Source organism: Chelmon rostratus, chromosome 3, assembly GCF_017976325.1.
Source record: "Chelmon rostratus isolate fCheRos1 chromosome 3, fCheRos1.pri, whole genome shotgun sequence".
Classification (NCBI taxonomy): Eukaryota; Metazoa; Chordata; class Actinopteri; order Chaetodontiformes; family Chaetodontidae; genus Chelmon; species Chelmon rostratus.
The window spans coordinates 30580266-30607211 of record NC_055660.1 but is presented as its reverse complement, the minus strand read 5'-3'; the positions used below and the strand labels follow the sequence as shown (position 1 = coordinate 30607211).

Here is a 26946-nt window from a genome sequence, read left to right as displayed (position 1 = left end):
AGGCTTACTCATCTGCAAAACCCCACTCATGTGCGCCTGGTGACACTCAAGCTAAACACACATGCCTATGGATATTTACTAGAAGGATGAGGATTGAAATCCTTTCATTATGCCTCATAAATGTTTATTGGACATAGTAACAAAATATATTTAACATGTTCACAGTACAAAATCAACTCAACCAGTGGTTCCCATACTTGAGGAATGTGGTGCAGTGGGACACATAAAGACAGCAAAAGATGTGGACAAAATATCATCTAGAAGTAGCACCTTGAAGACATCAATTCATCACTGTTGGATAATTTGTGACCACATAGTGTAACTACTGTTAAAAACAGCGTAATGACTTTCATGCCCGTGGAATTATTAGTGCTGGTGTTTCTAAAAAGTCAGCATTTTCCATAAACCCCAGCAGCAACTTTCTGGAATCTTTTGTTTTGATATGGAAGGGCATGAATAAGTAATGCTGAATCTATGTAGAGAACTGTAACAACTAGATGTCATTTTTTCTTACAGTAATTGTACTTAAGTCTCAAAATTATTAATATGTATTATTACAATGATGAAAACACATCAAAATGAAATCAGAACCTATTTTCAATTGCATCAATGGTCTTTCCATTTAACAATCTGCAAAAACTCCCTGAACAGACGTATTACCTATGTTATCTAAAAATGTGCAGTGAGAGTAAATTTTATCAAACTAATGTCATCTCTTTCCAGCTGGGATGATATACGCACAAGCTAGAGGAAGACCATGCAACAATTTATCCCATCCAAGTCAAGTATAAATGACATTACTATCAACAGTTTCCCAAAACATACCATTGTCTTTTTTGGGATTTTTAACACGCTTTCTCTGACGTCTAGCAGATCACAGTGAATATCATGTCAGATTTTGTTGTTGATTGGCTTAGTGTTGCATTATATTGTAGTGCTGACTTTCAAATCAATCTGCATTCAGCAGTGACTGCCTGAAACAACATGTCCAAAACAGCATAACCTACTTTGGTAAACAGTTGGTAGTAATGAAAAGTATATACGATTTGCAGCAAATCAGCTAAAGCATGAAAAACACGGATTTGGTCCTTTAACTGAAATTTAATAGCTACGGCATTTCATCATAGGCACAAAACAACTTGAAAGTACAAAAGACGGAATATGTAAATATGGTATCACACTTTGTATTGCTGCTGTACCACTATTTAAGGATCACAAAATGGCACTGTGTGTGTGTGTGTGTGTGTGTGTGTGTGTGAATAAGATTCTAAAAGCTACAACAGTCCTGTCACCTACAGTCTACTCTGTTTGATCAGCCTAGACCTAACCCTCCCCTGGCCTGTGGTGCACATCCTGTGGCCGACTGCTGGTGTGTCCTCAGATTGCAAATCCAAGCAAACCTCTTCCCACACTGGTCACAGCTAAAGGGTTTCTCCCCGGTGTGAACTCTCTGGTGCTTCTTCAGATTTCCAGCCTCTGAGAAGCGTTTCCCACAGGTGTCACAGCAGAAGGGTTTCTCCCCTGTGTGGACTCTCTCGTGGGCCTCCAGATTAGACAACCCAGAGAAAGCCTTACCACAGGCACGGCATACGTAGCTCTTCCTGCGGCGCTCACTGGGCACAATGCCTGCAGCCTGGCTTTTATTGTGGCGAGCCAGAAGGCTGGCTTGTTGTGCAGTGATGGCCACCTCAATGCTGGACAATGGTGGTGTAGTTCCTCTGACAGATAAAGCTGACTGTGGGGCGGTTGTGGAGCTCATAGTCCTACTGGTTGAGCTGATTCCAGAGATACTTGTTTTATCAGTACTGTCTGTGTTGCTGACTGCAGATGTTGTGGAGGACAGTGTGGTCTGTGCAGAGGGAATACTGAGTTGTTGCTGAGAGATCCTGTTGCTGTTGCGATGCTGCTGCAGCAGCTGAGCCTGTGCACTTCTTATCATGGCTGTTGTTCTGTTCCATGGAGACTGGGAAGATGGAGGCAGCATCCTCAAAGGTATGGATGCAGAACTCCCTGCTAATCAGAAAAAAACAAGGAGTCAGCACACATTCATGACACCATTCTCTCTGAGACATGACTCTGGGCTTTTCTCTCCACATTCTACAATGAATGGAGCATCATTGATTGATGCAAAAAAAACTAGTCCACGCATTTGTTACTTCCAGGCTGGATTATTGCAATTCCTTACTATCAGGCTGTCCCAATTCGTTGCTAAATTATCTCCAGCTAATCTAGAATGCTGCGGCACGTGTTCTGACAAAAACCTGGAAAAGAGATCATATTTCTCTGATATTAGCCGTGCTACACTGGCTGCCTGTAAAATCCAGAACAGAATTTAAAATCCTTCTCCTTACCTACAAAGCATTAAATGGTCAGGCACCATTTTATCTTAAAGAGCTCATAGTACCCTATTACCCCAGTAGAACATTGTGATCCCAGAGTGCAGGCTTACAGGTGGTTCATAAAGTCTTAGAACCAGAACAGGAGCCAGAGCCTTTAGTTATCAAGCTCCTCTCCATCTTCCAGCTATTGTCCGGGAGGCAAACACCCTCTCTACATTTAAGAGCAGGCTCAAAACTTTCCTCTTTGATAAAGCTTAGGGCTGGCTCAGGCTTGCCTTGGACCAGCCCCTAGCTGTGCTGCCATAGGCTCTAAATGTAAAGTGTCCTTTGGTGATAACTTCGGTTGTGATTTGGCGCTATATAAATAAAATTGAATTGAATTGAAAGGCTGTCAAGATTGGGTGAGGTTCACCACTTTGTGAAACACACAATTGTATAAAGCAAGGGGTGGGAACCTCCAGTCTCCCTGGTGACTGTTGGATTCGGACAACAAGTACAAAAATCAATTACTTCTTTCACTAATAGAAAGAAAATAAGAAAATAGACAGTATAACAGAGACAGTGTAATGCAGGGAAGTTCTGTAGTGAGCAAGCTAATAGCAAAGAAGCTGAAACCTTATTAAGGAGAATTTGTGAAGGAGTGTGTTACCGTGCAAAGCTGCTAGCACCAGGCAAAGTAAGACTGTTACAAAGTGTCAGCTTGTCTGGAATAATTCATGGAGATGAAAGGAAAACCTGATGTGGATAGCAAGTGGCTGTGTGATTTTGCCTTCATGGTGGACATTACTAAGCTCTCAGAGCTTAACCTCAAACTCCAGCCAGCTTCTCAGCTCTCTGCTTTCAAATGTGAGATCATCTGAAGCAAAATTAAAGCTGGGGTGCAAATCAAAAGGGATAATACTGCATTTTCGTATTCTGCAATAACAGTCTGCTATGACATCTGAATATGCTAGAAAATGTGAAAACCCCTTAAGGCATGTATGAGAAGTTTCAGGACATGAAAAGTAATCAACAGGAACTGAACCTATTTGCTACATTGTTTAATCCGAAACCAACTGACGTGTCTGACAGTCAATAACATTACATCATTGAACTGAAAAGCAACAACCTACTACTAAACTACTCTGGGCCAGTCAAAACTGACTCGGTTCTGCTCATGACAGACTGACCCAAACCTGGAACACCAACTGCGAGTAGTATCATCACTACATCACTACCATCTGACACCAGATGCCTGCCGAAGCCGAAGAGAAGCAGTTCCAGGCATCACAGAGGTTAGTGTGATATATGTGTTCTAAAATTTAGTATAAATGCAGTTTACATGGAAACTATTTTATCCACTGAACAAATCAGTGGTTGTGATGGTATTTTGAGAGCCTGGTGAAGACCGATATATATGATGGACATTAATTCTGAGGCCGATTGGAGGTCGTTGTGGATTGAGCCAATGTGCACTTTACTACTGCTGATGCCTTGCGTTTTATTAAAAAAAAAAAAAAAAAAATCCATAAAGACGTAGAGATGCACAAACACAGATCTACACTACAGCAGCCATCCATCATCTGTCAATGCATTCAAACACATCCAAGTGAAAATATCAGGTTAAATCTGTTCACAATGCAAAAGTTAAGATGGAGGAGCAAATTATGGCTGCCCTAACTTCCCAGAGCTGTAAAATCCTGCCAAAGGAGTAAAAACTGCTGTGCATCTTTTTGAGTAATAAGCCTGCAAACTGGACTTTTTGTTTTGTAATCTTCTCACTGCTACCTGTTCCAGCACACCGACATTTCTATTTTTTAAATAGACTTTTAAATGACATATTAATACATACCAATACAGATGCTACCAGAGTTGGAAACGCTTGTCATGATACAGTGTTTGATTAGCATTTTTACATTCTGGAACATTTGGATCAAGGTGATCCATTTTGCTAAAATACCATTAGTGCAATCAACCAAAATAGAGACAAACAGATGCATTTTCCAATATAGCCAGCTTGGTGTGGATGTGGTCTGAGAAAGCATTCATCTAACCAAATCATTAAATGTCTGTGTTTTTATCCCTTCCTTCAAAATCCTGAATTACATTATCTTTATTTCTGCTTTTGTTGTAGCGGTTGTTAGTGCCTGACATGATAAAAAAAAAAACACAGAAACACAAAAACAGTGACACAGGAAGCCTCTACAAAGGAAAAGAGATAATATTTTACCTTGTGACACCGACGGCTGTTTGTAAACTCTGGAACGGCTGGATGCAGAGGAAAAAGTCTGCCCTCCACTCATCCTCATTGCTGAGGAAACTGAAGCTTGCGGTGGCTGAAGCACACGTTGAGGTTGTCGTTCAGTCTCTACAATAATAACACCATCCTGGTCACACTCTGCTGAGTCATCAGTGGTGAAGGAACATGAAGGGCCACCGGAGGCTGAGGAGGCTGACACAGAGTCATTATCAGGGGCCCAGCGGGTGAAGAATGTCTCCAGTTCAAACAGAGAGTATTCAGAGGTGAGAGGGTTGTTGTTACTGCATCTCTGCTGTTGTTGTGCGTTGGGGCTGGCTGGCGTGTTGGTGTCTGGTACTGTCAGCTGGACTGCCACTATACTGCTGGGGTCTTGTGATGTCACGGGGGTTGACTGGCATGCTGCAGACTGGGGGTGGGGGGGGGGTGCATGACCAGAGACAGAGAGAAAGATGAGAGAGGTGTATTAAAGCCAGGGGGTAATGACCTCAAAGGAATAGTTGGAAAGAGAAGGATTAGTACTATTTACTGATGTCAAGAAAGTTGACTGTAACAGACACATCCACAACAAATGTGTTTTTACTAAGGAGTTTCATGCTAAAACCGTTTTTGGCTGGATGCAGCGACTTCACAGAGTCTTGTTATCACCTGGGAGTCCCCCTACAACCACATCTTGTCATTTTGACATTATTTTTGAGTACTGATTAATCCCACAAGAGATCACGTTAATTAGTTTGCTTCAGAGGTGTTGGAAGGTGTATATTTTCACTTTGGACAGAGTCAGGCCTGCTTCCTCATGCTTAAAGACTTTGTGCTGAGTTTATGCTAAGCTAATATGTCTGTGAAGATTCTCAGTCATCCAGGTGATGCTTAACCAAGAAGGGTTGACTCAAGGGCAACTGGACTTGGTTGTAGAAGCCTGAAAACATTTCACCTCCCATCCAAGGGACCTCAGCTCTACCTGGCTGGTGGTTTAACCTCTGTGATGTTGTATCAAGGTCACCTCTTGGGTGTTGCCAGCTGTTGACAATCATTAAAGTTGTCGCATAAGACCAACTGTGAAAAGTAGGATTTAACAAAAAAAGAGACACAATAGATTAGGTTGAAGGTATGACCTATACCCTTACTGGATGCTACAAGATTCAGGAAGAACATCAACACTGCAGGTGGTGAAGAAAAGAACAAACATTGCCATTGTCTTGGCAGCGTATCTCAGCAACTCAAGAAGATTTCATCAAACACTGCATCCCTGCAACACACTAAGACAGAAACTGTTCCACCCGAGAGACTGCACAACCTGCAGGAAAAACAATCTTGTGCATGCAGTCCAGGGCAGTGAGGGATGCACAGACTTGTATATTAGGGAACGTAAACAACCATTAAACAAACAAATGGCTCAGCACAAGACAGCAAACTCCTTAGATCAAGACTCAGCAGTTCACCTCCACCTAAAAGTTAAGGGACACTTGTTTGAGGACAACATATTCGATATATTATATATAACATATTTTGGACAGAGAGGACAGATGGTTTGGAAGAGGAGTGAAGAAGACTATGTAGGTAAAAATAGAGGAACCATCCCTGAGGTCTACTACACCACTTATCCCCCTCCTACAATACTGTCTTTTCATCCCTTCCAAAGAGATATAACAACCTTAGCGACTGTGGTTCACACAGCCACCCAAACACCAGTGGTTTCAAGGCCCATGAGAAGGACCCAAAAGAGGTTGAACAACTGGAACTCCCCACCAGCCAGTCAGAAGTGAGGAAGCCCCTTGGATCAAGTTTCTACAACCAAGTCCAGTTGCCCTTGATTCAAACCTCCTTGGATACGTTAAGCTAACCACCACTGTACTCATCCCACAGATATAATTCGATTATGTATTATATATTCGATCAATCTGCACTTTTTTTTTTTTCCAAAGGCCAGATTGTACCTAACATTACACTCCACAGCACTGTCTGAAGGTTCGTCCCGAGTGTGGCAGTACACTCAAATGTTCACACAGTGTTCAAAGCAGAAAGGGGTCATTCTGTCTAGTCTAGTTAGTGTCTAATTCTACTTGGAGACATACAAACTTTCAAGGGAATCTGCACATACAGTCATTATGTACTAGAACAATGAACTGCACAAGTTAAATTTCATAATAATATTGTGTCACAATTTTGTAATATATGACTTAAAATAAAAACACAAATTCACATGTTGAGTTTTTAATACAGTGTGTTTAATGGTTTACATTGCAAACTGTGAACATTGAGTAGGATTTTACAAAATTGTGACACAATAGAAAAAATAGTTTTACACTTACAAGATATGTCCATGCTACAATGGCTTTTACATAATAGTCACAGTAAAATGACATGTTCCTCGAGAATTATTTTTGTAGATAAAACAAAGAAAAAATATGTATCAGAGTTCATGTATTATTGAGAGCAAACTGAATACATTTCCACTGGAAGAACACTGATTAAAAAGTGCGTAACAGCACACATTATTACTGAACATTTCTCCAGTGTTTAAGCTCATCATTCTGTTCTGCACTGTCTGCAGTTTCTTAGAATATCAGTGACAGCAAGCAGTATCTACGACGATCTTCAAATAATTCAAATACAGCCCTGGCCCTGTAACCTTTTGAATTACTAACTGGGCCTTTTATTTGCCTACACTTCCGAGAGATCCAGGCTTTTATCTGAACCAGGCTCATAGTGGAGACAAGCCTTTATTTTTGATTTTCCATGTTTTCTAAGTATATTAGTATATTTGCTATTGTCTTGTCATATACAACATACCTGTACATCAGCAGGATCCTGTCACACTCACAACTCTGCTGCTCTGAGTTTCTCTTTCTAACACAAATACTGTTTTATTCACAAATTATTTGCAGTTACTTTCGCTTTGATTACTTTTTTAAAATTGATGTTAAGCTGCAGTGTACTAGCAAAGAAATTCAGCCCTGCACTTATCTGACAGATAACAGAGCCGGTACAGAGCCAGACTGGGCCGGATGGCTGGTAAAAACTTTTTGATGGCCCACCATCCCACTGATACGGTATGCCAGATGGCCTGGACACCACTGCTGTTAAGATACTGTCAGTTACGCCCCATTTTTCTGCAAAGATGTTTCACATTAAGAGCCCTCTAGCAGCTCAAAGGGCCAAGCCCCTCCTATTCCTGGAAGGCTTTTAATGTGCAACATCTGTCCAAGAGTGTTGAGTCGATGGTAGCTTAACAGCAATTGAAAAAATCATATAATACAAAGCACTATGCTGTTTTCATTATTTTCAAACAGAAACTCTGTCCTGGGTTCTTCTTTGCCTCTTCTTTGTTGTTTAATGTTAAACTACAGTCAATCAAACAAGACTTGCACATATTTTTCACATTAGAAGTCTTAAAAATCTTTCTCCTGTTCCTGGTAGGCTTTTAATTTGAAATCTGTGCGGGAGATTAATAATATACTAAGGATTAGGATGTGAGTTTTATATAGTTTTTCTTTGAATGTCTATTCAAATGTTTAGATGTTGTATATGTTTATGTTACATGTCCACACTACAATATATTTTGTTTATATCATGTGTCTGTTTACATTTACTAGTATGCAGACAAACATATTAGTTAATTCCGCACAAGGTAAATTTCAGGATGTGCTGTCTAAATCTTGTTTATTATGTCTATTAAGTTTATATTTTAGATTTATACTGTGTGTTTATACAAAGATTTCACTGCCATGTCATGCTAATGTCTATGTGACAATAAAGCTTGAACTTGAAGCTAGCGAAACTTATTCTCATAGAAAAATAGTATTTCTGCAGGAAAGAGAAAGCATTCTTAGCAGAAGGGTGAGTATGGCATGACTGCACTGTACTGATGGAATTATGGTGTGTCCATTGTGTAGACATTGTGAGCCATTACAGTGTAGGTAATACCCCTCCTCCATAATAATGTCCAGCCTTTATTTGTTTGCACTGGCTGTTACTTAACACTCAGATGCTATTTGAATACCTTTTTATATTTCAGAATTTAGAGAAATTTAGAGAAACATAGAGATATGTGTATTGTTTGGCACTGTGGTCATCATTTCCAACAGTGATTTGATAAGGCTTGTCATTTCTGACTCTTTAGTCTACATCTGAGAATGGTGTCTCTTTTCGTGTTTTTTCAGGTTGCTGGGGTCAGAGAATCTCTCGGGGCACAGCGAGCACTGGTACGGTCTCTCTCCTGTGTGAATGTTCTTGTGGATCTTCAGGTTCCAGAACTGGGAGAATTTTTTGCCACAGATGCTACAGCCATACGGCCTCTCTCCTGTGTGAGTCCTGAGGTGGGATTCTAAATTTGCTGGGGAGCTGAACGCTTTACTACAGAACCTACAGATGCAAACCCTCTTCCTGGGGGTTTTCTGTTGCATATCAGTGCTGCTATAACTTCCCTGACCCTGACTTTGACCTGGGCTCATTAACTGTTGGGAACCCTGTATCTGACAGAAAACCTGAATAGGATTGGACTCTTCTGACAGATCAATAACAAGAGGCTGCTGCTGAAAGGACACAGAGGTGTGGAAGCCTCTAGAGCTTTCAACAGCCAATCCCCTCCCTGCTGAATTCTCAACAGCCAGTCCTCTCCCAGAGCCTCCAGGCTCAGCTCCAATGAGTGTGGTGGGCGGGTATGAAAGGGGGACACAGTGTGAGGATGGCCCTGGGAGGCTGTCATCATGACAATAACTATTCTCCTGCCTATTCCACAGCGAAGAATGGCCATAGCTGACCTCTGAGAAGCCCCGACCAGACTCCTGCAGGTCAGACAGCTGATTGGTAGAGATTTGTGTGTTTTCATCAAATGGCAGGACTGCTCTGTAGTCATCGGTGCTCGACTCCACCAACCCTGGATACAAAAGAAAGGATACTGAGTGATCTTCTCTGCCTAACTCTGTATCTATTGGACAGAAATAAATGTAACATTTTCAAGCTTTTCAACTCCTGGGCCGTCTATTCAACTTCAATGTTAGGAGGGACAGCAATTGATACAGTATGTGTAATACAACGCTTGAGAAATATGAAAAAGAGGCATTCAGCCCTTCTCCATCCTTTAGTGTGTGAACCATTTGGTTTTGTTTTGTTTTCTGCATTTTTCTGCATCTTTTAGCCTTGAGTGCAACATTTCATTTTTATGTGTGAAAAAACATGAACAAATGTGATAAACTGGTATCTTATTACTGATGTTGTGACCAAATTGCATTTCTTGGCATTAGATAACTATACATGTTGTTTCCATGAGTGGAGCTGAGGTGGAGCAGGTGAACAATTTTAGGTTCCTGGGAATCTGCATCACAGAGAACATGTCTGGGACCTCACACATCTCTACCATGGTTAAAAACTGTGGTAACATTACAAACTGGTATGGGATGTACACTGCCCAGGATTAAAACAGCCCAGAACATCATTGATACACATCTACCAAGCATCAGTGATATCAGGGAAGTGAGGGGACAATGCAGAGCCCAAAGGATACTAAAAAACAATACCCACGCTAGCCACAGTCTGGTCACCCTGCTGCCGTCTTGTTGGCGATACTGAAGTATCTGCTACCATACCACCAGAGTACAGAGCAGCTTCTTTCCTCTGGCTGTGACACAGCTTTGATAAAGTACTCTTACTGGCATTTTAATCACAAATGTTTTATGGTACTTATAGTAATGAGCGGATGACCTGTTTTGCTGTTCTGTTTTGCACCAGTAAGTGAACCTTGAATATGTACTTTGTATCACAAGGCTGATGTCAGACAACTGCAAATAAATACCTAGTAGTGTGATCACTGCTTCAAATCAAAGATGGATGTGTCCACTCACCCTCCTGTATGCTGAGGCCTGTCTGGCTCTGAGTCTCCATCCCCGGCTCCATCTCCTCCACCTTCACCAGCACCACGTCTGGCTCCTCCTCCTTCTGTGTATACAATAAAGACAGGGAATATCAGACACACAGCACTGAAGCAACTTCAGTCCAAGAACATAAAGAACATACTTATCAAAAGAAACACCATAAGATTTTAGGACCAGAGTGAAGATTAATCCAAAGTAGAACTGATATTCTGTTATTACAGACATATCAGCAATGGCATATACGCCACGTCGGACTGCACAGTGATGTAATAATTCTCTTTATTACACATTTAATTACACGTTTCATCCATTGTTAATACAAAAATATTGATTGGTTCAGCTTTAATAACCAAATTCAATTTTCGAAATTGACAAGGATTCCCTAGTGTTTATGTAAAAAATACACATATTAGTTGCTATATTGCTGTCAGCATTTTTTAACTCTCAAACATCAATATTGATTGAAGAATCCAGTAATAGGCTCTAATTAAAAGTTCCTACATGCAAAAGCCCCAAAGAGTTGCATCCACAAGAAATAACTGCAAACATTCTGCTGATACCCAACCTCGATACAGTTTTCAGATATAGTTTCAGATATTCACAGTGTACCACCTGCACTAACAGTGGAACTGTTTAGAAAGATTCAGGTGCTGATTTGAACCTGCCTTATACTGAGAGTACTGAAGGTTAATAATGAATGTGTGACATGTTTGTCATATTTGTCAATGTCATTACATTTATCTTCTACTGTTGTGGGTCAACAGGTTGCAATAAGTTTACTGTTGTATACCAAGTAGAGCAATGAGTGAGGAACAAAATGTGACCATCAGGAATGTTTAAACACACTGTCTTAAAGCTATAAATTAGGCCTGTTTGAAACCACATTTTGAGGATGGTGTCTGATGGTGACAGTATGCCTTGCCTAGGACTTAGTTTGATAGACAGGCCACCAGAGTGTACACTTCATGCTACAGAACAACTCTGAGAGATGAAGTGTCATGTTATTACACAGAACATAATTATCACATTCAAGGCTTCATGGTGTATTTTAGGATGTAGTAGAACATATTTCATTACGTCCACTTGCTCTCCTGAATGATTGGTCAATATTTCTTCATAGCAGCAATGCAAGTCTGCTCATCAGAAGAGGATCATGAAATAGGACATTTCAGTGGTTTAAGCATATTTTATTCCATAAATTAAATGTTGCATACAAAATGTGAAATATTTCAACATAAAACAGTATTGTGTTACATTTAGAATGACCACTCCCAACAATGCTCTTAAATGTTTACTAGGAGTACATGGATACCATTTCATACCAAGTGACTTACTACTTATTAATTCCAACCACGAAAACAACTGTGTGTAACACACACTGTTATTTATTTGGACTCAATCCCGCAAACACCACCCTGCTGGCCCCATATACTCAGCAGAGCATCAAATGTGAATTAATCCACCACTGAAATTGGTCCCCACCCAGTGCACCATTTCCTCTTATTTGAGTGATTTGCTAAAAACTATAGTGAGCAGCTGGTTTAGGAAATGAGTCAGGCTTTTTAAAAAATGAAAGTAACTATATATTTGTGAGGTGTTTTTGAAGATTTATGCCTTCAGCAGGAACCAATGAGCTTGGAGCTGAAAGCCACAAACAGGAAGTCAGAAAGTATCAAGTTTTGGGGCTGCACATGAGATCTGTTGACACTAAGAGGGTTTCCCTTTAAGAAGCTTTGGGAAATAGGGGTAAGACATAGATCACAGGAAACACCACTTTTTACAATCTCCTACAAATAATGGTAGTAGAACCAGTTGTTCCACGATATGTTCCACTATGTTCAGACCAGTCAGCACTCCCTCACCTATTGCTGAGTGATGTGTGCTGTATTTTAGTCCTGAAATCTGCAACTGTGCTGGCTAATCTTTGTGACAACAAATACTGAATCAAGCCTGTTGTGACTTGGTTGAGCTTGCATTACTTGTCTGTCAAAAACTAAAGAACACTCTGTGCCTGTGTGTTTGAAAGGATGACTGTCAGCATTCTAATGTAACAGCTGAAGAGGCCTAATGGTTCAGATGCATACCATACAGAATACTGCAATCGTGGCCATGGGCATTTCATAAAGTGACTGCACTGTCAAACAAACAGTTATGACCTACAACGTTGTACTGGGTGACATGTTCCTTCATTTACGTGAGCAAAAACACTGTAGTTTATCTGGACTCCATCCTGCTGCCCCAAATGTGGGTTAATCCACTGCTGAAAATAGCCCCCAGCACTATTTCCTCCTGTTTGAGAGATGTTTGATAAAAACTACAGTGACAAGCTGTTTTAGGAAATTACTAAATCTTTTTTTAAGATGAAACTATTTGTGAGGTGTTTTTAAAGACTTACAGAACCAATGGGCTCAGAGCTCAGAGCCACAGACGGGGTAGGAAGGTCAGACAGTACTGAGAGATTCACTAACACAGTGTTGGTTTGAAGTCTGCACATGAGTTCTGTTAAGCCTTTTCCATTAAGATGCTTTAGGTCAGGCATGTCAAACTGATTCCATAAAGGGCCGTGTGGCTGCAGGTTTTCGTTCCAACCAAGGAGGAGCACACCAGGCTGGAATCAATTAATCAGCTGATCTCAGTCTTCAGCTGATAACTAATGATCCCTTGATGTTGATCGGTTGGCCTGCTGTGCTCCTCCTGCAGCCACACGGCCCTTTATGGAATCAGTTTGACATGCCTGCTTTCGGTAATGGGGGTGACACAAAGATCACTGGACAAAACACATTTTACATCCCCCTACATAGTATAATGCCCGGGATAAGGCAGAGCATTCAGCAGAAAATCTACTTTTGATCACCTGACAGAAGTCTAACCTGTTTTCACAATGCAAAGTTCCAGCTGTGTGTATTTTCATCCTGGCAGGGTCAACCCAAGCATGTGCATAGGAAACAGATAAACAAAGCAACACATTTAAGGTCTTTACACGAGTAAAAATGTGTCCCCACTTGTCAGTCTGAAACCTTCACTTGACCAGCTCACTGTGTGGAGACACATTTTTAAGAAGACAACATTTAAATTGTCCATCCAAAAGCTGCTTCACCTCAGCATTCTGGTTGAGGCAGAAGTACTGTCATTTTAATCCATTTTATTCTTATTTCTGTCTTTGAAAACAACCACACATTTTTAAAACATGTTTCTTGTTAACTTCTTTGTGAAACATATAGAAATCTGTTACAAAGTTCTTAAGAAGGTCCTGTGCACAAGTTATTCTCATCTTTTTTTCTACTGCCTACATCGAGTCTTTCCCGGATGATTACACTCGACAGTAGACTTCAGGTAAGAAGATAGTTCAGGTCTGTTCCCAGCTCTCAACTTCAGTATAAATTTCAGGGTGGCTCTTTTGCTGGTGTGTTTTCAGGTTTCTTATCCAGGCGAATCCCCTGCCACACATCCCACAGCTGTATGGTTTCTCTCCAGTGTGAACTCTCTGGTGTTTTCTAAGGTTCCCGGCCTCAGAGAACATCTTCCCGCAGGTGGAGCAGCTGAAAGGCTTCTCCCCCGTGTGGACACGTTGGTGGATCTCTACCTTCTTGGGCCGGTTAAAAGCCTTGCCACAGTAGCTGCAAACAAACAGCCTTTCCTTGGTGCCAGATCGATTGTGCACTTTGCTGCTGTCACTGAGGGGTTGGGAGAGGGGGACAACGGGGTTGTAGCAACTCCAGCCATTAGTACTGGAGGAGGTTGATGGGAAATCAGCTGCTGCCATCAAGTACGAACAAGACGGCCTCCTTCCTTCCACTTCAACCTCCGAATGCTCATCAAAAAACTCCTCAACCAACGACTTAGCGCTTTTATCATTGTGACAGAACACGCGAAACTGTGCGTCATTACTGGCATCTTCGATATACTGGTGTGGATTTATTGTTTCCTGCAGTGAGTCTCTGCCCTCAACAGAGGCACTGAGATCACACTTAAGGAGAGGAGAGGAGTCACTGACCTCCGCTCCTCTGCTGCTGCCGCCGCCAGTACGCCTCGTCCTGCTGCTCTGGATCTGGATCTGGGACTGGGTCTGCGACTGGCAGGAAGTGGACTGGGTGTCCTGCTGTTCAATGCTGGGTCTCTGTCCTGCAGCTCCACAAGGGACACACTCGACCACTCCTTTACAGAGGCGATGTGGGGCAAAGAATGAAGAAAAAGCTGAATTATTATTATTTTAGTCACACAGACTGAATTTCTTAAACACTAAAACGCAGAAAACTGAAATTGTAATAAACATCCCAGTGCTCTACATCTCACAGCTACTGCTAACGTTACAGTGTGCAGCAGAGCAACGTGAGAGTGGAGTAAACATTAGCGGCAGCTCTGCCAGCTCTTAGTACCTCACGACATGTCTGTGAATCACTTGAAAGAAGGTGGCTGATAATATCGACAGTCAAACAGTCCCTGATTATAAAAACATGTGTGTGTGATTGAGAGAGCGCGTAAAAAAACTCAATTCACTTGTTTTTTGCAGGGAAGCACGCTAAGGTGGAGGCTGATTAGTTTTTACCATAACATAGTTCACCGGTCTGGCTCTAGATGCTCAGCAGACTATGTATTAGCAATGGGGACAATGTAGGTAATGTGGAGAACAGTGTGTGTTTGCCTGAAAGTCACATGAAAAACTCTGCAGCTCACGACCACGACAATAACATAATGTTAAGAGCAGAGTAAACACGAGCGGCAGCTCTGCTAGCTCGTAGTACCTCCCGACATGTCTGTGAATCACTTGAAACAACGCTGTTGGTAATATTGATGTAGAAACAGTCCCTGATAGTAGAAGCCTGTGTGTGTGTGTGTGTGTGTGTGTGTGTGTGTGTGTGTGTGTGTGTGTGTGTGTGTGTGTGTGTGTGTGTGTGTGTGTGAGTGATCTCTTGCAACAGGGCTGCTGATAATATTGATATGGAAATAGTGATAGTAGTAAGAAGTGTGTGAGAGTAAAATTCAGGAGTGATTTATCTGAAGGTCATTTCAGTTATTGTGATATTTTACTTTATTGACTGTGTATAAAATTATGGGGCTATTATATAAGTTTTTATTTAACTTAACAAGACTGGCTGCTGAGCTTGTTAACTCCATGTACTTTTTGTTGTGTTTGAACTTAAAACAAAGAGAAGTCATTTCAGTTATATTTACATATTACTTTATTTACTGTGGAAACTTTTCAGGTAGCTATTGTGATTTAATAAGTTTTTATTCAACTTTATAAGAGATGCTTCTGAGTCTAGGAACTTCATGGACTTCTGGAGCTATTAACTTTCTATTTGTTTGGTTAAATAAACATGCTTTAGTCGTGTTTTTATTATGCAACATTTTTACGCCAATTTTTACACAATGTGGGTTATCGGCCTCCTTAACTGCTAACGATCGGTCCTGAAACAACCGTATCGGTCGATCTCTAGACAGAATGGGAAAGAACAACAGGGGAAGGGTTTCCTTCGTGATCAACAACAACCAGCGGTGCTCAGATGTGGAGATAATTTCTACAGGCTGCTTTCTTATCCTAGACCACCTTATGATTTGATGACATCCTGTCCAATCTCCAGTTTACATTGCAGCTGTGTCAAATCAAATGATGTGGACCGTTCAACGTCTGCGTCGCTGCTTTGGCACTATGGAGTGGTATGTGTTTCAGGGCAACAAAAATCAACAAGCAGATGTCTTCACAGTAGGGGTGGGTGGTATATTTCGTCACCGTCACTGTTGTCCCTTTCTCCCGCGACATGGATTTTACCGTACTGTCATTACCATGACAAATCTAATTAAAAATATGCTTTTTTTGTGACTTCGATAACATGTTAACTAACTATGTCCCTGATTTTAGACATTGACTCTGAGTGATGTGGAATGTAACATTACAAGCGACACACACCAATTTCTCTATTGTTGACTGCAAGAACCAACACAAGTCTTCATCAACTCGCATCATCCGAGGAAGTGAAGACCCGGTGGATTAACATGATGGAAATGTCCCCACAACAAGAACTGGAAAACTTTATACGTGTGTGCTAATCATTTACTTGATTGACTGCTTTGAGGGCCAATACAAAGCAGGATTCACTTCAGTGTGAAGCTGAAGGATGGATCGATACCAACGTCAAACTAAGAACCGGTCATTTCTGCCACTTTAATGTTACTTTACTGTTATCACTGTTAGACTGTTGAATTTGGTGTTAGCACATTCCGTGGCTAATGTGGCTACTAGCATACATTGTAGACCCAGACACAGGAGTGTCAAGAGTGAGAGACAGTCAAGAAAAACTGTATGGATGTTATGTCTCATTTGACACAAATTAAATAACCAGAGTAGTAGACTGGACGTGGATAACTGTGTCTTCACATTGCGTTTTGTGTAGTGTCACATAACCAGACCTAAAGTTATCTCTTGAAAGTGCTTTGAGCACTTTATGATTTCATGGCCCCTTCCTCCCTGGACCCACTGCAAAACTTCCACCCATGGAGACCCCAGTAATACCAGCCTCAAACTGTCTGCTGTCCTCACAGAGCACCACCAGGCTCAGGCAGAGTTTCATCCTGCAGCCCATAAAAATGTGGAACTTCTGAGCTTGCAACTATGTCACTTTACTCACACCATATTGATGCATGGATGTCACTTTACATTTCATACTACTGCCATATTCATACTATACTTACTGGTACTGCACTGGCTGCACATCTTACTTACTGTTTACAACCTGTTTACATTACAGTTTATACAGTTTACTATTACTCGCCTGGCTACCACTGTTGCATCTGTCTACCACAGTTTTTTTTAAATTTATCTATTTTAGTCCAATATTTCAGCTGCTGCACTGTTTTATGTCTTAGATGTCTAATAAGATTTTATTTGACTAGTCTGATTTTTCTTCGTACCTATTTCTTTACATATAACATAACTGTTAGAACACAGTAAGAGGGAGCCTGAGATCGAAGAATTTTATTGCCAGGCCTTCTTCACCGTAATTGTTGTGCATATGGCATTCAAGAACTAGAAAACAAACACTGACGATTCACTAATTATCTCCTGTCCCCTGCACTTTGATAGTTCTTCTTCGATCGCTGTGTTTGTTTCATATTAAAAGGAATGTGAGGGATTATGATGTTTGAGCTGTCAGTTAATGAATTAATGTGAGTGAGTTTCATGAACAGTAGATTAATGGTGATTGAAGAAACTGCCAAATGAAAAGGGACAGAAAACAATTATGAATAATAAAACAGCATTTTCAGAACAGTTTTCTAACAACAACAACAAAAAAAAAAACAATGGTTCAAACTGAAGCTGCAGAAGCCGAGAGAACTAAGAGTTTGGATGACTTTTAGTTCCGAGTATGAGTGAAGTTCCAAAATGACTGGGACTTACTTTCCCATAATGCACATATATCAAACTGATTCCATAAAGGGCCGTGTGGCTGCAGGAGGAGCACAGCAGGCCAATCAATCAACATCAAGGGATCACTTAGTTATCAGCTGAAGACTGAGATCAGCTGATTAATTGATTCCAGCCAGGTGTGCTCCTCCTCGGTTGGAAAGAAAACCTGCAGCCACACGGCCCTTTATGGAGCATCTCTTCATTAATTGTTTAACGGTAAACACCAATGGCTTTCAAACTCAACGCCATCAGTTTGTAACACAGCCTTCTCTAGTCTTCCAGCCCAATGTGAGATAACCTTGATGGACTAATAAAGCTCCTCCAAAGTCAGAGAAGACGTGATTTAACTGTTTATCACAGACTGCACACAGTCTAATACTTGAGGAATGAAAAAGTAATCAGAAATCTAGGACTCTGTGTGAATTTTCAGTACTTAACCGTTTTCCACGCCACAGACCCTCAGTAGGACAGTTCTCGAAAAGTCCTGATTTTTAATACTCAGCCTTAAACACTCACTAGCAACGAGCCTCGTCCATGCGTGGCTCACCTGCTGTTGTGAAAACGTAATCGCAGGTGAAACAAATCCAAAAAGGGTCTTGTGCTTTTTGGGCGACTTCATACAACAAAGTGTTGACAAAGAAATTCAACAGAGCAGATGCTGCCACACTTACTCACCATCATCTCCTATAAGCGGCACGTTTTCCTCGGCTTCTTCAACTCGTGACATGTTTGCCTCCACCTTCTCCTCCTTCACCATCACTGCCTCTGGCTCCACCAGTTCCACATCTGGAGACTGTGCAACAAGGAAGGTTTGTCACTCAGTCAGCAAAGACCAGTTTCATATTCATGCAGCTACACTACATGCACTCCCTCAGGTCCAGCTGCCCAGTATAAAAACAAACTTCTGCTGTTTACAGACAAGTTCAGGGTTAAGTTTCTATGTGGCGTCCCTTAGCAGCCCACCTGCTCTGTCTGAGATGTGTTCCCAGTGCTGTGATTTTTAACATCCATTTGTTTCTACTCAAAGAATCATGTCTCCAGTCCTCCACAGTCACCTCGACTCCCTTGTGGTGTGCTTACCTTACTCTGGATGCTGTCAGAGTGGATCAGCTTGCTATTTGCGTCCCCTGCAGCATCTCTGCCAGACCACAGAGCCACATCCATCTGTTGCTCAAATGTGCCCTCTACATAAAAACAAGAAAAATACACTCACTGATGTATACTTGAGTGATCAGTATTGACAGTGTCATTGCAGGGGAAGCACACATGGAAAGACACAACAGAATGTGCCTTGTCCACAATTAAACAGTTGTATGCAAATAAATCCAAGAATTCACTATTATTTCTCTGGAATATTAATCAGTATTTTACAAACAATCAAATGACTTATTTCTACCAAGGTACCATTGAAAGTATCCTGTCCAGCTGCAACACTGTGTGGTATGGGAGCTGCACGGCCTCCAACCGCAAGACTCTGCAGCACATAGTCAGTACAGCTAGAAAGGTCATCACATATGTATGTATGTACAAAACATACATTTGTATATACATATAATAATGTGTGTGTGTGTATATATATGTATGTGTATGGATTGAACATTCTGAGTACTGCCCCCAGCTCCACCATATTCTGCTATTTAGAGCTGCGGAGAAGCCATGGTCTCATTCATTAGTATTATTATCATTATTATTTTATATTATTGTTATTATCAATATGTACATACCAGGCTCACTATAGTAAAACGTATCTGAAGTGTGAATGAATAAACCAGCATTCTCAGTGGCCAACATTTTTTGTTTTCTATCATCAAATGAAATTTTGAATTTATCTGGTCTTATACAAATTCCTATAATCCTATATAAGTAAGCGAAGTGCTGTCAAAGCTGTCATGGATGTAGGGGTAGTATCATGTTGTGCATGTGGATCTGAAGGTGGTGACAATCATTGGAGCTCTGCCTGCTATGAAGAGGGCGGGCACTGAGCAGACAGGTACTATGCAATTACTAAGTACAGTTTCTAATCATACATTTGATAGAATATGAACTAAGACTGTTTGCTACATTTTAGTCCCTTGTAACACCTGGTTTAAATAATTCTACAACAAGCGTCTTCCACTAAAACACACTGCGGTAATAAATAGCTGGGAATATGAATGAATTTTACATCGTGATAGCAGGTTGTTTGTTTGTATCTCTCTTTATAACCTACAGTGTTTAGGCTCAGCAATGATGTGTGTTAACATAGTTTAAGACTAGGTGACCCACTCTCCTGCATTACCACTGTCATCTCACCGGTGGACTCTCGCAGCCTGTCGGTGGCGTTGATCTGTACCCTCGGTCGGCTGCTGTTCATGGCGCTCTCTCGGAGCCTCCTTTCGGCGTTTCCCCGGGCCATCTTCAGCTCCAGCAGATGCAGCTTCCTCTTCAGGGCTTTGTTCTCTCTCTGACACTGAGACATTTGTAAACTCACCACCGCATAGTCGTCGTCGACCAGCTTACAGATCTCCGCCACTGCTGCATTAGCGAGGACCTCCATGATGGAGGCCAGCTGGGTCTGGAAGGCCAGACGGCTGGACATTGTTCCTACGGTCGGTGACTTGCTGACTGCTACGTCGCCTAGAAAATACCGTTTAACTCCTTTTGCAGGATTTGGTCAAGTCATCACAGCAATGGTGGAAATTCTGTGCGTTTAAGTTTTCAGCAATTAAAAGATGGCTAAGCTAAAGTAGCTTCTCCTCTGTCCACAAGCCGCGTCCACGAATAGATGGCGTCATTTCCGGTTATACAAGCGTCACCCAAAGTACGGACGTCTGGGTACATCCCATTTCTCAAAATTGCATCCTCGTTTCCCTCACTTGCATCTTTTCCTTGTGTCTTAGTCCCTCCCACCAGGGATGCATGAGAGGACGCAAGGAAACCACGCAAGGAGAGAAGAAACGAGGAAATATGTTTTATGAGAATTGAGACGTCCTTTCCTCTGAAGCGTCACGTGAAGCGACGTCTGTTTCTGATGACGCGACACAGCTGGAGCTGCTGCAGTTACCGTTATATTCACACCCCCACCGCCCCCCGCCCTCGATATATTTACATTTCATACTTATATTTACATTGTTAAAAAGTCTCCAGCACTAGCAAGTAAATATGAAACACTTTTATTAACACACATGAGAATTAATGAGTTCATTCTTGGCTGGACGCCTCTTCAGGTGAACAGGTGTCATTTTCTGACCTGAACTTTATCAGCCTCGCTGTGTCTTCTGTCCCGTTCAATGAGACACATTTCAGACCTGTTAGTGAAGAGAAACCTACGAGCCATGAAACACATTATTTCACTCAGATAACACGCAGAAAAAGTGACGAGAGGCCGATGTGTTAGTGTTAGAACAGGTTGTAGATTAAAGACTGCTGAGTGGAGACAAAACTGGAGACAGATGTTTTAATGTCTGACGCTGAACAGAAATCAGCTGCTGCGGGACTTTTATCCATCAGTAGAAATAACAGCGGTAAACCAAACTCTGTCTCCAGCTACGTCTCTCTCAGGTCTGGGATATTCCGTCTCTTCTCCACATTTGACATGATTTCTCTGAATATCTGTAAAGAAATAAGTTTTCCTGCCTGCCGGCCTGCGCACATTGAGAGGCGGTTGTTACGCAACGTAAGTGTTTTGCTTTCAGAGCCGCTGCGCAGTGACAGCGATGACAGACGAGAGTGGACTCATTTTAAATCAATAAATATGTTTTAATCACTATTTTGTGTCACTTTATATTGAATGCTTTGTGAGCAGAGTTCTAAGCGGGATAATAGTGAGCAGGTTCCTATCGTCCCTGCTCACTAAACATCATCTCTTACGTGATTGAAACATGACGGATCCTCATGTTCTTGTATTATCGCTCTTTGGAGAACGTAACTTTACGTTAGGCTCATCTGAATTACAGCCATTCACTGCAGGATATTTACACCAGCGCACTTTCTCCACCTCGTTCAAACGTGCCAGCTGTGGGGGCGGAGTCTTCATACCGTTCAGTTGACAGACTTCCGGGTAGGATGCACTGATGTATCCTCGCTCATAGCTCCTCCGAGGGCCCTCCTCGCTCCTCTCTCCTCGCTCCTCAGAGCCGCAATTTTCGCTTTGGGACGGCCAGCAATATGGCGGACCAGAAGTACTTCCGGTTCGAGCGAGGATCGAGGAGCGAGGAAACGACAATTTTGAGAAATGAGATCCACCCATAGTATTTCTTTTTCTCACGCGGGGGCCATCTGCGGATAAGCAACGTTTCCTTTGGTTCCCATGAGCGATCAGCCTGCTAAAAGACTGCTGATTGGAGACAAAACTGGAGACAGATGTTTTAATGTATGAGGCTGAACGCAGAAATCAGCTGCTGCGGGTCTTTTATCCATCAGTACAAAATAATAGAAACCAAACTCTGTCTCCAGCTACGTCTCTCTCAGGTCTGGGATATCTCGTCACTTCCCCACATTTGACACGATTTCTCTGAATAACTGTAAAGAAATAAGTTATCCTGCCTGCCGACCTGGACACAGTGAAAGGCGGTTGCTAGGCAACGTACGTGTTTACTTTCAGAGCCGCTGCGCAGTGAGAGCCGTGACAGACAGATTAGGCTAATTTTAAATCAATAAAATATGTTTTAATCACTATTTTGTGTCACATTACTGAATGTTTTAGTAGTAAGTCGTGTTCTAAGTATAAGTAGTAGTGTACACTAAGTAGTGTACAGTGAGCAGGTTCATACGGAGAAATAAACCCGACAGGATGACGCTTCTCGTCGGGCTTCTTTTCATGTGTAATTCATAATTACACCATGTCTTGTTTGTTTAGGCCTATTGATTTCACTGTCCGTTATCACTATGAATGTTATGTCTTTTTATCAACCAGTCACACCTGTAAACGTATGTATCATACCTAGCGGGGGGGGGGTCAATTAAAATTGAACTGAAGTAAATGATGAGCAACGTCAGTCATAGTCATTCTTTTTGTAAAATATTCCACTCAGATTTTAGTGTATCACACAGAGGGAAAATTGCAGGTCAAAGTGAATGAATGGGTCAGACTCAGGACTTTTATCTGAGAGACTACAGTTGTTGACTTGTTATTTTTAGAATTAATTCGCTTCTTTATTTATTTTTTATTTTCAGTTCTCTGTCACAGCCTGGTAAGATTTAGGCTACAAAACTACTTGGTTCAGTTTTGGCAACAAAACTACATCAGCCATGTGCCAGAAAGGATTTTCCCAGATATGCAAATCTTTGACATCAAAACAGCATGATTGGTCAGCTGCAAAGATGTTTCTGGAGCAACATAATTATGATGGTGTAGGAACAGCACCAACACACCAATATCAGATACCCATACCTCATTTTCCAGGAGAAAGCTTCGTCCTTAAACCCCTGGAGGCAAGGTCTGCTTGATTATCTATAGTAGACACATATCTCCATTGTGATGAATCAGACATCTCGAGGATTTTTGAGAATCTACACAATTTGCAACGAAGACTCGAAATCTTGAGGTTTCGTTCTCTATATATTTCAAAACAGTAGTACTCACCGACCAAAGCAGTTGCAGCCTCAACTCCCTCCTCTACAACTTATCCATGTGAGCTGCCATCACCGCTGCTGTCAGCTCCATATGTGGAATCGTCACAGGCTTAAGAGGTGCCACCCTTGACTTTCCCATGATGAAGGCAGTGTGTGTCTGGCCTTGCTGGTTGTGCAACCACAGGTAAGGGATGGTACAATAGCCCTCCTCACTTGCATCTGCAAAGTGATGCAGCTGGGCCACAGTTGCTTCCCCAAAATTGGGGGGCTTCAAACATCGTCTGATTCAGAAGTCTTCCAACAGTTGCAGTTCTTTAGCCCAGTCTGTCCATTCTTGGGTAGAAGATACTGGTATGGGGTCATCCCAGCCTAGCCCTTTCCAGCACAGGTCTTGAAGGATCTTCTTAGCGGTGAAAATCACAGGGGCGAGAATCCCTAGAGGATCATAGAAAGAGCTGACAGTTGACAGAATTCCTCTTCGGGTCAATGGTCTATCTCCGATGGTTACACTGAGCTTAAAGGTATCGGACTGTACACAACATCTCACGCCCAGGGCCCTCTCCACTGGTAAGACGTCCTGTTATAGGTCCAGGTCCTGAACCTCCCTTGCTCTTTCCTCCTCTGGTAGTGCTGCCAGCACACCACAACTATTGCTGCTCCATTTAGTCAAATGAAGACCTCCCGTGGCACAGATGGTTCTCAAGTTGCGATACACAGACATAGCTTCCTGTTCTGAGGCTACCGAGGTAAGGAGGTTGTTGACATAAAAACTGTGCATGATGGTTTCAAACACCTGCTGGCTAAAAAGCTCCTTGTTATATTCGGTGCATCTCCGTAGAGCAAAATTAGCGCAGCTCAGTGATGATGTAGCTTCAAACAAATGGACGACCATCCTGTACTCTGCCATATCTCTTTTGAAGTCTCCATTGGGCCACCAAAGGAAGCGTAACAAGTCCACATCTTCCTCTGGCACACGAACCTGATGGAACATAGCCTCAATGTCCGACATCAGAGCAATGGGCTCCTTCCTAAACCTGGTCAAGACACCAATCAGCGTGCTTGTGAGGTCAGGTCCTTGCAGAACATGCACATTAAGTGACACTTCTTTGTATGATGCCCCACAATCAAAAACAACATGGATCTTCCTTTTCTGGGGATGGTATACCCCATGATGAGGGATATACCACACCTTGCCATCACTTCGGTCCAGATCTGAATGTGGCACTCTCTCAGCATATCCATTTTTGATCAGGTTATTCACTAATGCAGTGTAGTCTTTGTGGAGTGATGCATCCGTGACGAACCTCCCTTTCAGACTGGAGGTGCATTGCTCAGCAATTTTGCGGTTGTTGGGCATGCTGATCTTCCTGTTCCTCAGAGGTAAGGCGACACTATAATGGCCATTCACCAGCTGCTGCTCCTCCTTACTACTTTCAGGAAAGTCTGTCTTTAACTGTTGGTTCCAGAGCTCATCAAGTGTGACAGCAGCAATTTTGTTGACAAAAACTCCAGGCTGACACATTGGAGTATCACCACAGTTGCCAAGTGGCCCACTTACAGTCCAGCTAAGCATGGTCTTCACAGCATATGGCCCTCCATCCACACTTCTGATGACCTCCAGGGGCTCCAACGCTCCAACATTCATACCAATCAACATCTCCACATCCATGTCTATTTCTGGCAGATGGACATGTCTCAGATGAGGCCACTTCTCCAGGTCCTTCTGACGTGGAATGTTGCTTCTGTTGACAGGCATTTCCTGTTGTGTGAAAATCTTTGGCATTTCACAATATGTGTCACTGTCCAATCCGCGACTTCCAAGGCAGATGCAACGCAGCTCTCCACAACTTTCTCTCGGCCCATAGTGCACAAAAGAATCTTCGTTTTCTTCCCAGAGAGATCCAGCTTCTCCATCAGCCTCACTGTGCAGAAAGAGGCATAGGTTTCCATGACCTTTTGACCTTTGCTTGACTTCACTTTGACTGGCACAATGGCAAGCTTGCAGTCCTGATCATCAGCCACAGTGAGACCACCGGTGTTCACTTTCACAAGAGCACTGTCCACAGCACTTGCTGATTAGCTCTTGTCTTTCTCTGCCTCTGCTTCTCTTTCCTCCCGATGGATGTGCAGCATGCTGGGTTGTTGTGAGCCACATAATTTACACGAGAAATGTTTCCTGCACTCTTTACTGACGTGCCAAATGCACAAATAGCAAAGAAAACTCCATTAGCTTTCAGGATCTTCTCACTATGTGTTTTTCTCTCTGATAGAGACCACGAATCCAGCGAGTGTTTACTGTTCTTACAGTAGTGTTATGACCCTGTGGTTCATATTTTAGTTTTGTCTGTTTGTTTCAGTTTTCCCCTCTCTCCTAGGTGTGTGTGTGTGTGTGTGTGTGTGTGTGTGTGTGTCCTCAATGATGTGTGAACAAGGAGCGGGTGTGTCCCTTGGGTGGTCTGATTGCTTCGCCTGATTGGTCAAGGGGGGATCCCCCGCACTATTTGAACAGCCAGCGGACTGCGCGCTCCCTCCTCTCCAGCCTTTCCACCACCAGGAAATGCCAGGCCATCATTGTGAACGGCAGCATCATACAATCCTGTTGTTGCGTGTTTAGTGTGAATCATGGTGATTGTCAAACTCTGTTAAATTCCTTTAAGTAGCAAAAGTGAGCAGTAGTAGGAGGGAGAAGCCTTTTGATTTAATCCAGTTTTCTCCTGTTTCCTCGTTTATAGGAGGTAGGCTTATCAGTTGTCATTTATTTCCCTTTTCTTTTGGTTAGGTAAGTTAGGGTTATCTAGAGTGTTTTTTGTTTGTTATTTCTCCCTCTGAAGCCAGTAAAACTGCTCCTATTATTTGAACTTGCCTTGTTGTTGCTGGCTTTCTTGGAGTGGGAAGACTGGGGGAGCACCTCATCATGTTTTGTCAAAGGTTCCGCTAGACCGGGGCATAACAGTAGAGACAAGTCTTCTCAGTTCCATCTTTGACACTACTCTTCTCTGAATGAGGCCTTTTTTCGAGTGTTGTAACAGTCGTGGCAAAACTACTCCCTCTAGACTTTAGTTGATGAACAGGTTTTACTTTGCCACTGTCTTTACTTGCACCAACTGTCAGAGCGTCCTGTATATCTCCAAATATGGGGTCGATGGCCACCTTCCCTTGCTGTTCAACAAAGAATGGTGGATATAACTAACTAAAAGTTCTGGCAGGTGACTTTGGCCTTGCACCTCCAAAGTGTGGCTTTAGCTTTCAGGTTACAGACAGCATCTGTCCATACTGTCCACCCTTATTCGGCACAAAGTGCTCTGCAGAAAGAGAAAATATGACTCCACGCCATCCTTTCTCTGACCCGTACGATCCATTGATGCTGCTATCTCAGCCTCCACCTCAAGTTGCTCTTTCCGCTTTCTTAATTGCTCTTCCTGTTCTTCAAGAGCATGCCTTTCTTTGAGCAACGTTTGCCGAGCCAACAAGGCAGCCATTTCAGCCAGCTTTGAGACGCACAGAAGCAGCAGATGAAACTTTAGATCTTCAGCCACTCTA

At 42.3% G+C, this 26946-nt stretch overlaps 1 protein-coding gene across 2 annotated transcripts; it reads right to left on the bottom strand.

Moving 5' to 3' along the window:
• Positions 1–115: 115 nt before the first annotated feature.
• Positions 116–20671, bottom strand: si:ch211-89o9.6 (fez family zinc finger protein erm). 2 transcript variants are annotated; one of them, XM_041966802.1, is made up of 8 exons: positions 20146–20671; positions 18934–19037; positions 18529–18646; positions 14443–14603; positions 10419–10512; positions 9339–9454; positions 4549–4984; positions 116–2013 (listed from the first exon to the last, which is right to left on the bottom strand). In XM_041966802.1, exons 1-8 carry the CDS (start codon positions 20429–20431, stop codon positions 1313–1315), a joined length of 2016 nt encoding a protein of 671 aa, XP_041822736.1. In that variant the 5' UTR covers positions 20432–20671; the 3' UTR covers positions 116–1312. The 2 variants fall into 2 exon arrangements, with proteins under 2 accessions (XP_041822736.1, XP_041822737.1); XM_041966803.1 differs by having other exon boundaries at positions 116–2010.
• Between the last annotated feature and the right edge of the window lie 6275 nt (positions 20672–26946).

Excerpts from the sequence above, each read along its gene's own strand:
- si:ch211-89o9.6 (XM_041966802.1), bottom strand. The coding sequence starts at position 20,431 with ATGTCCAGCCGTCTGGCCTTCCAGACCCAGCTGGCCTCCATCATGGAG. Across the intron at positions 19,038-20,145 it reads CAGGCTGCGAGAGTCCACCG|AGGGCACATTTGAGCAACAG; the intron begins GTGAGATGACAG and ends GTTTTTATGTAG. Across the intron at positions 18,647-18,933 it reads CTGACAGCATCCAGAGTAAG|TCTCCAGATGTGGAACTGGT; the intron begins GTAAGCACACCA and ends CTTGTTGCACAG.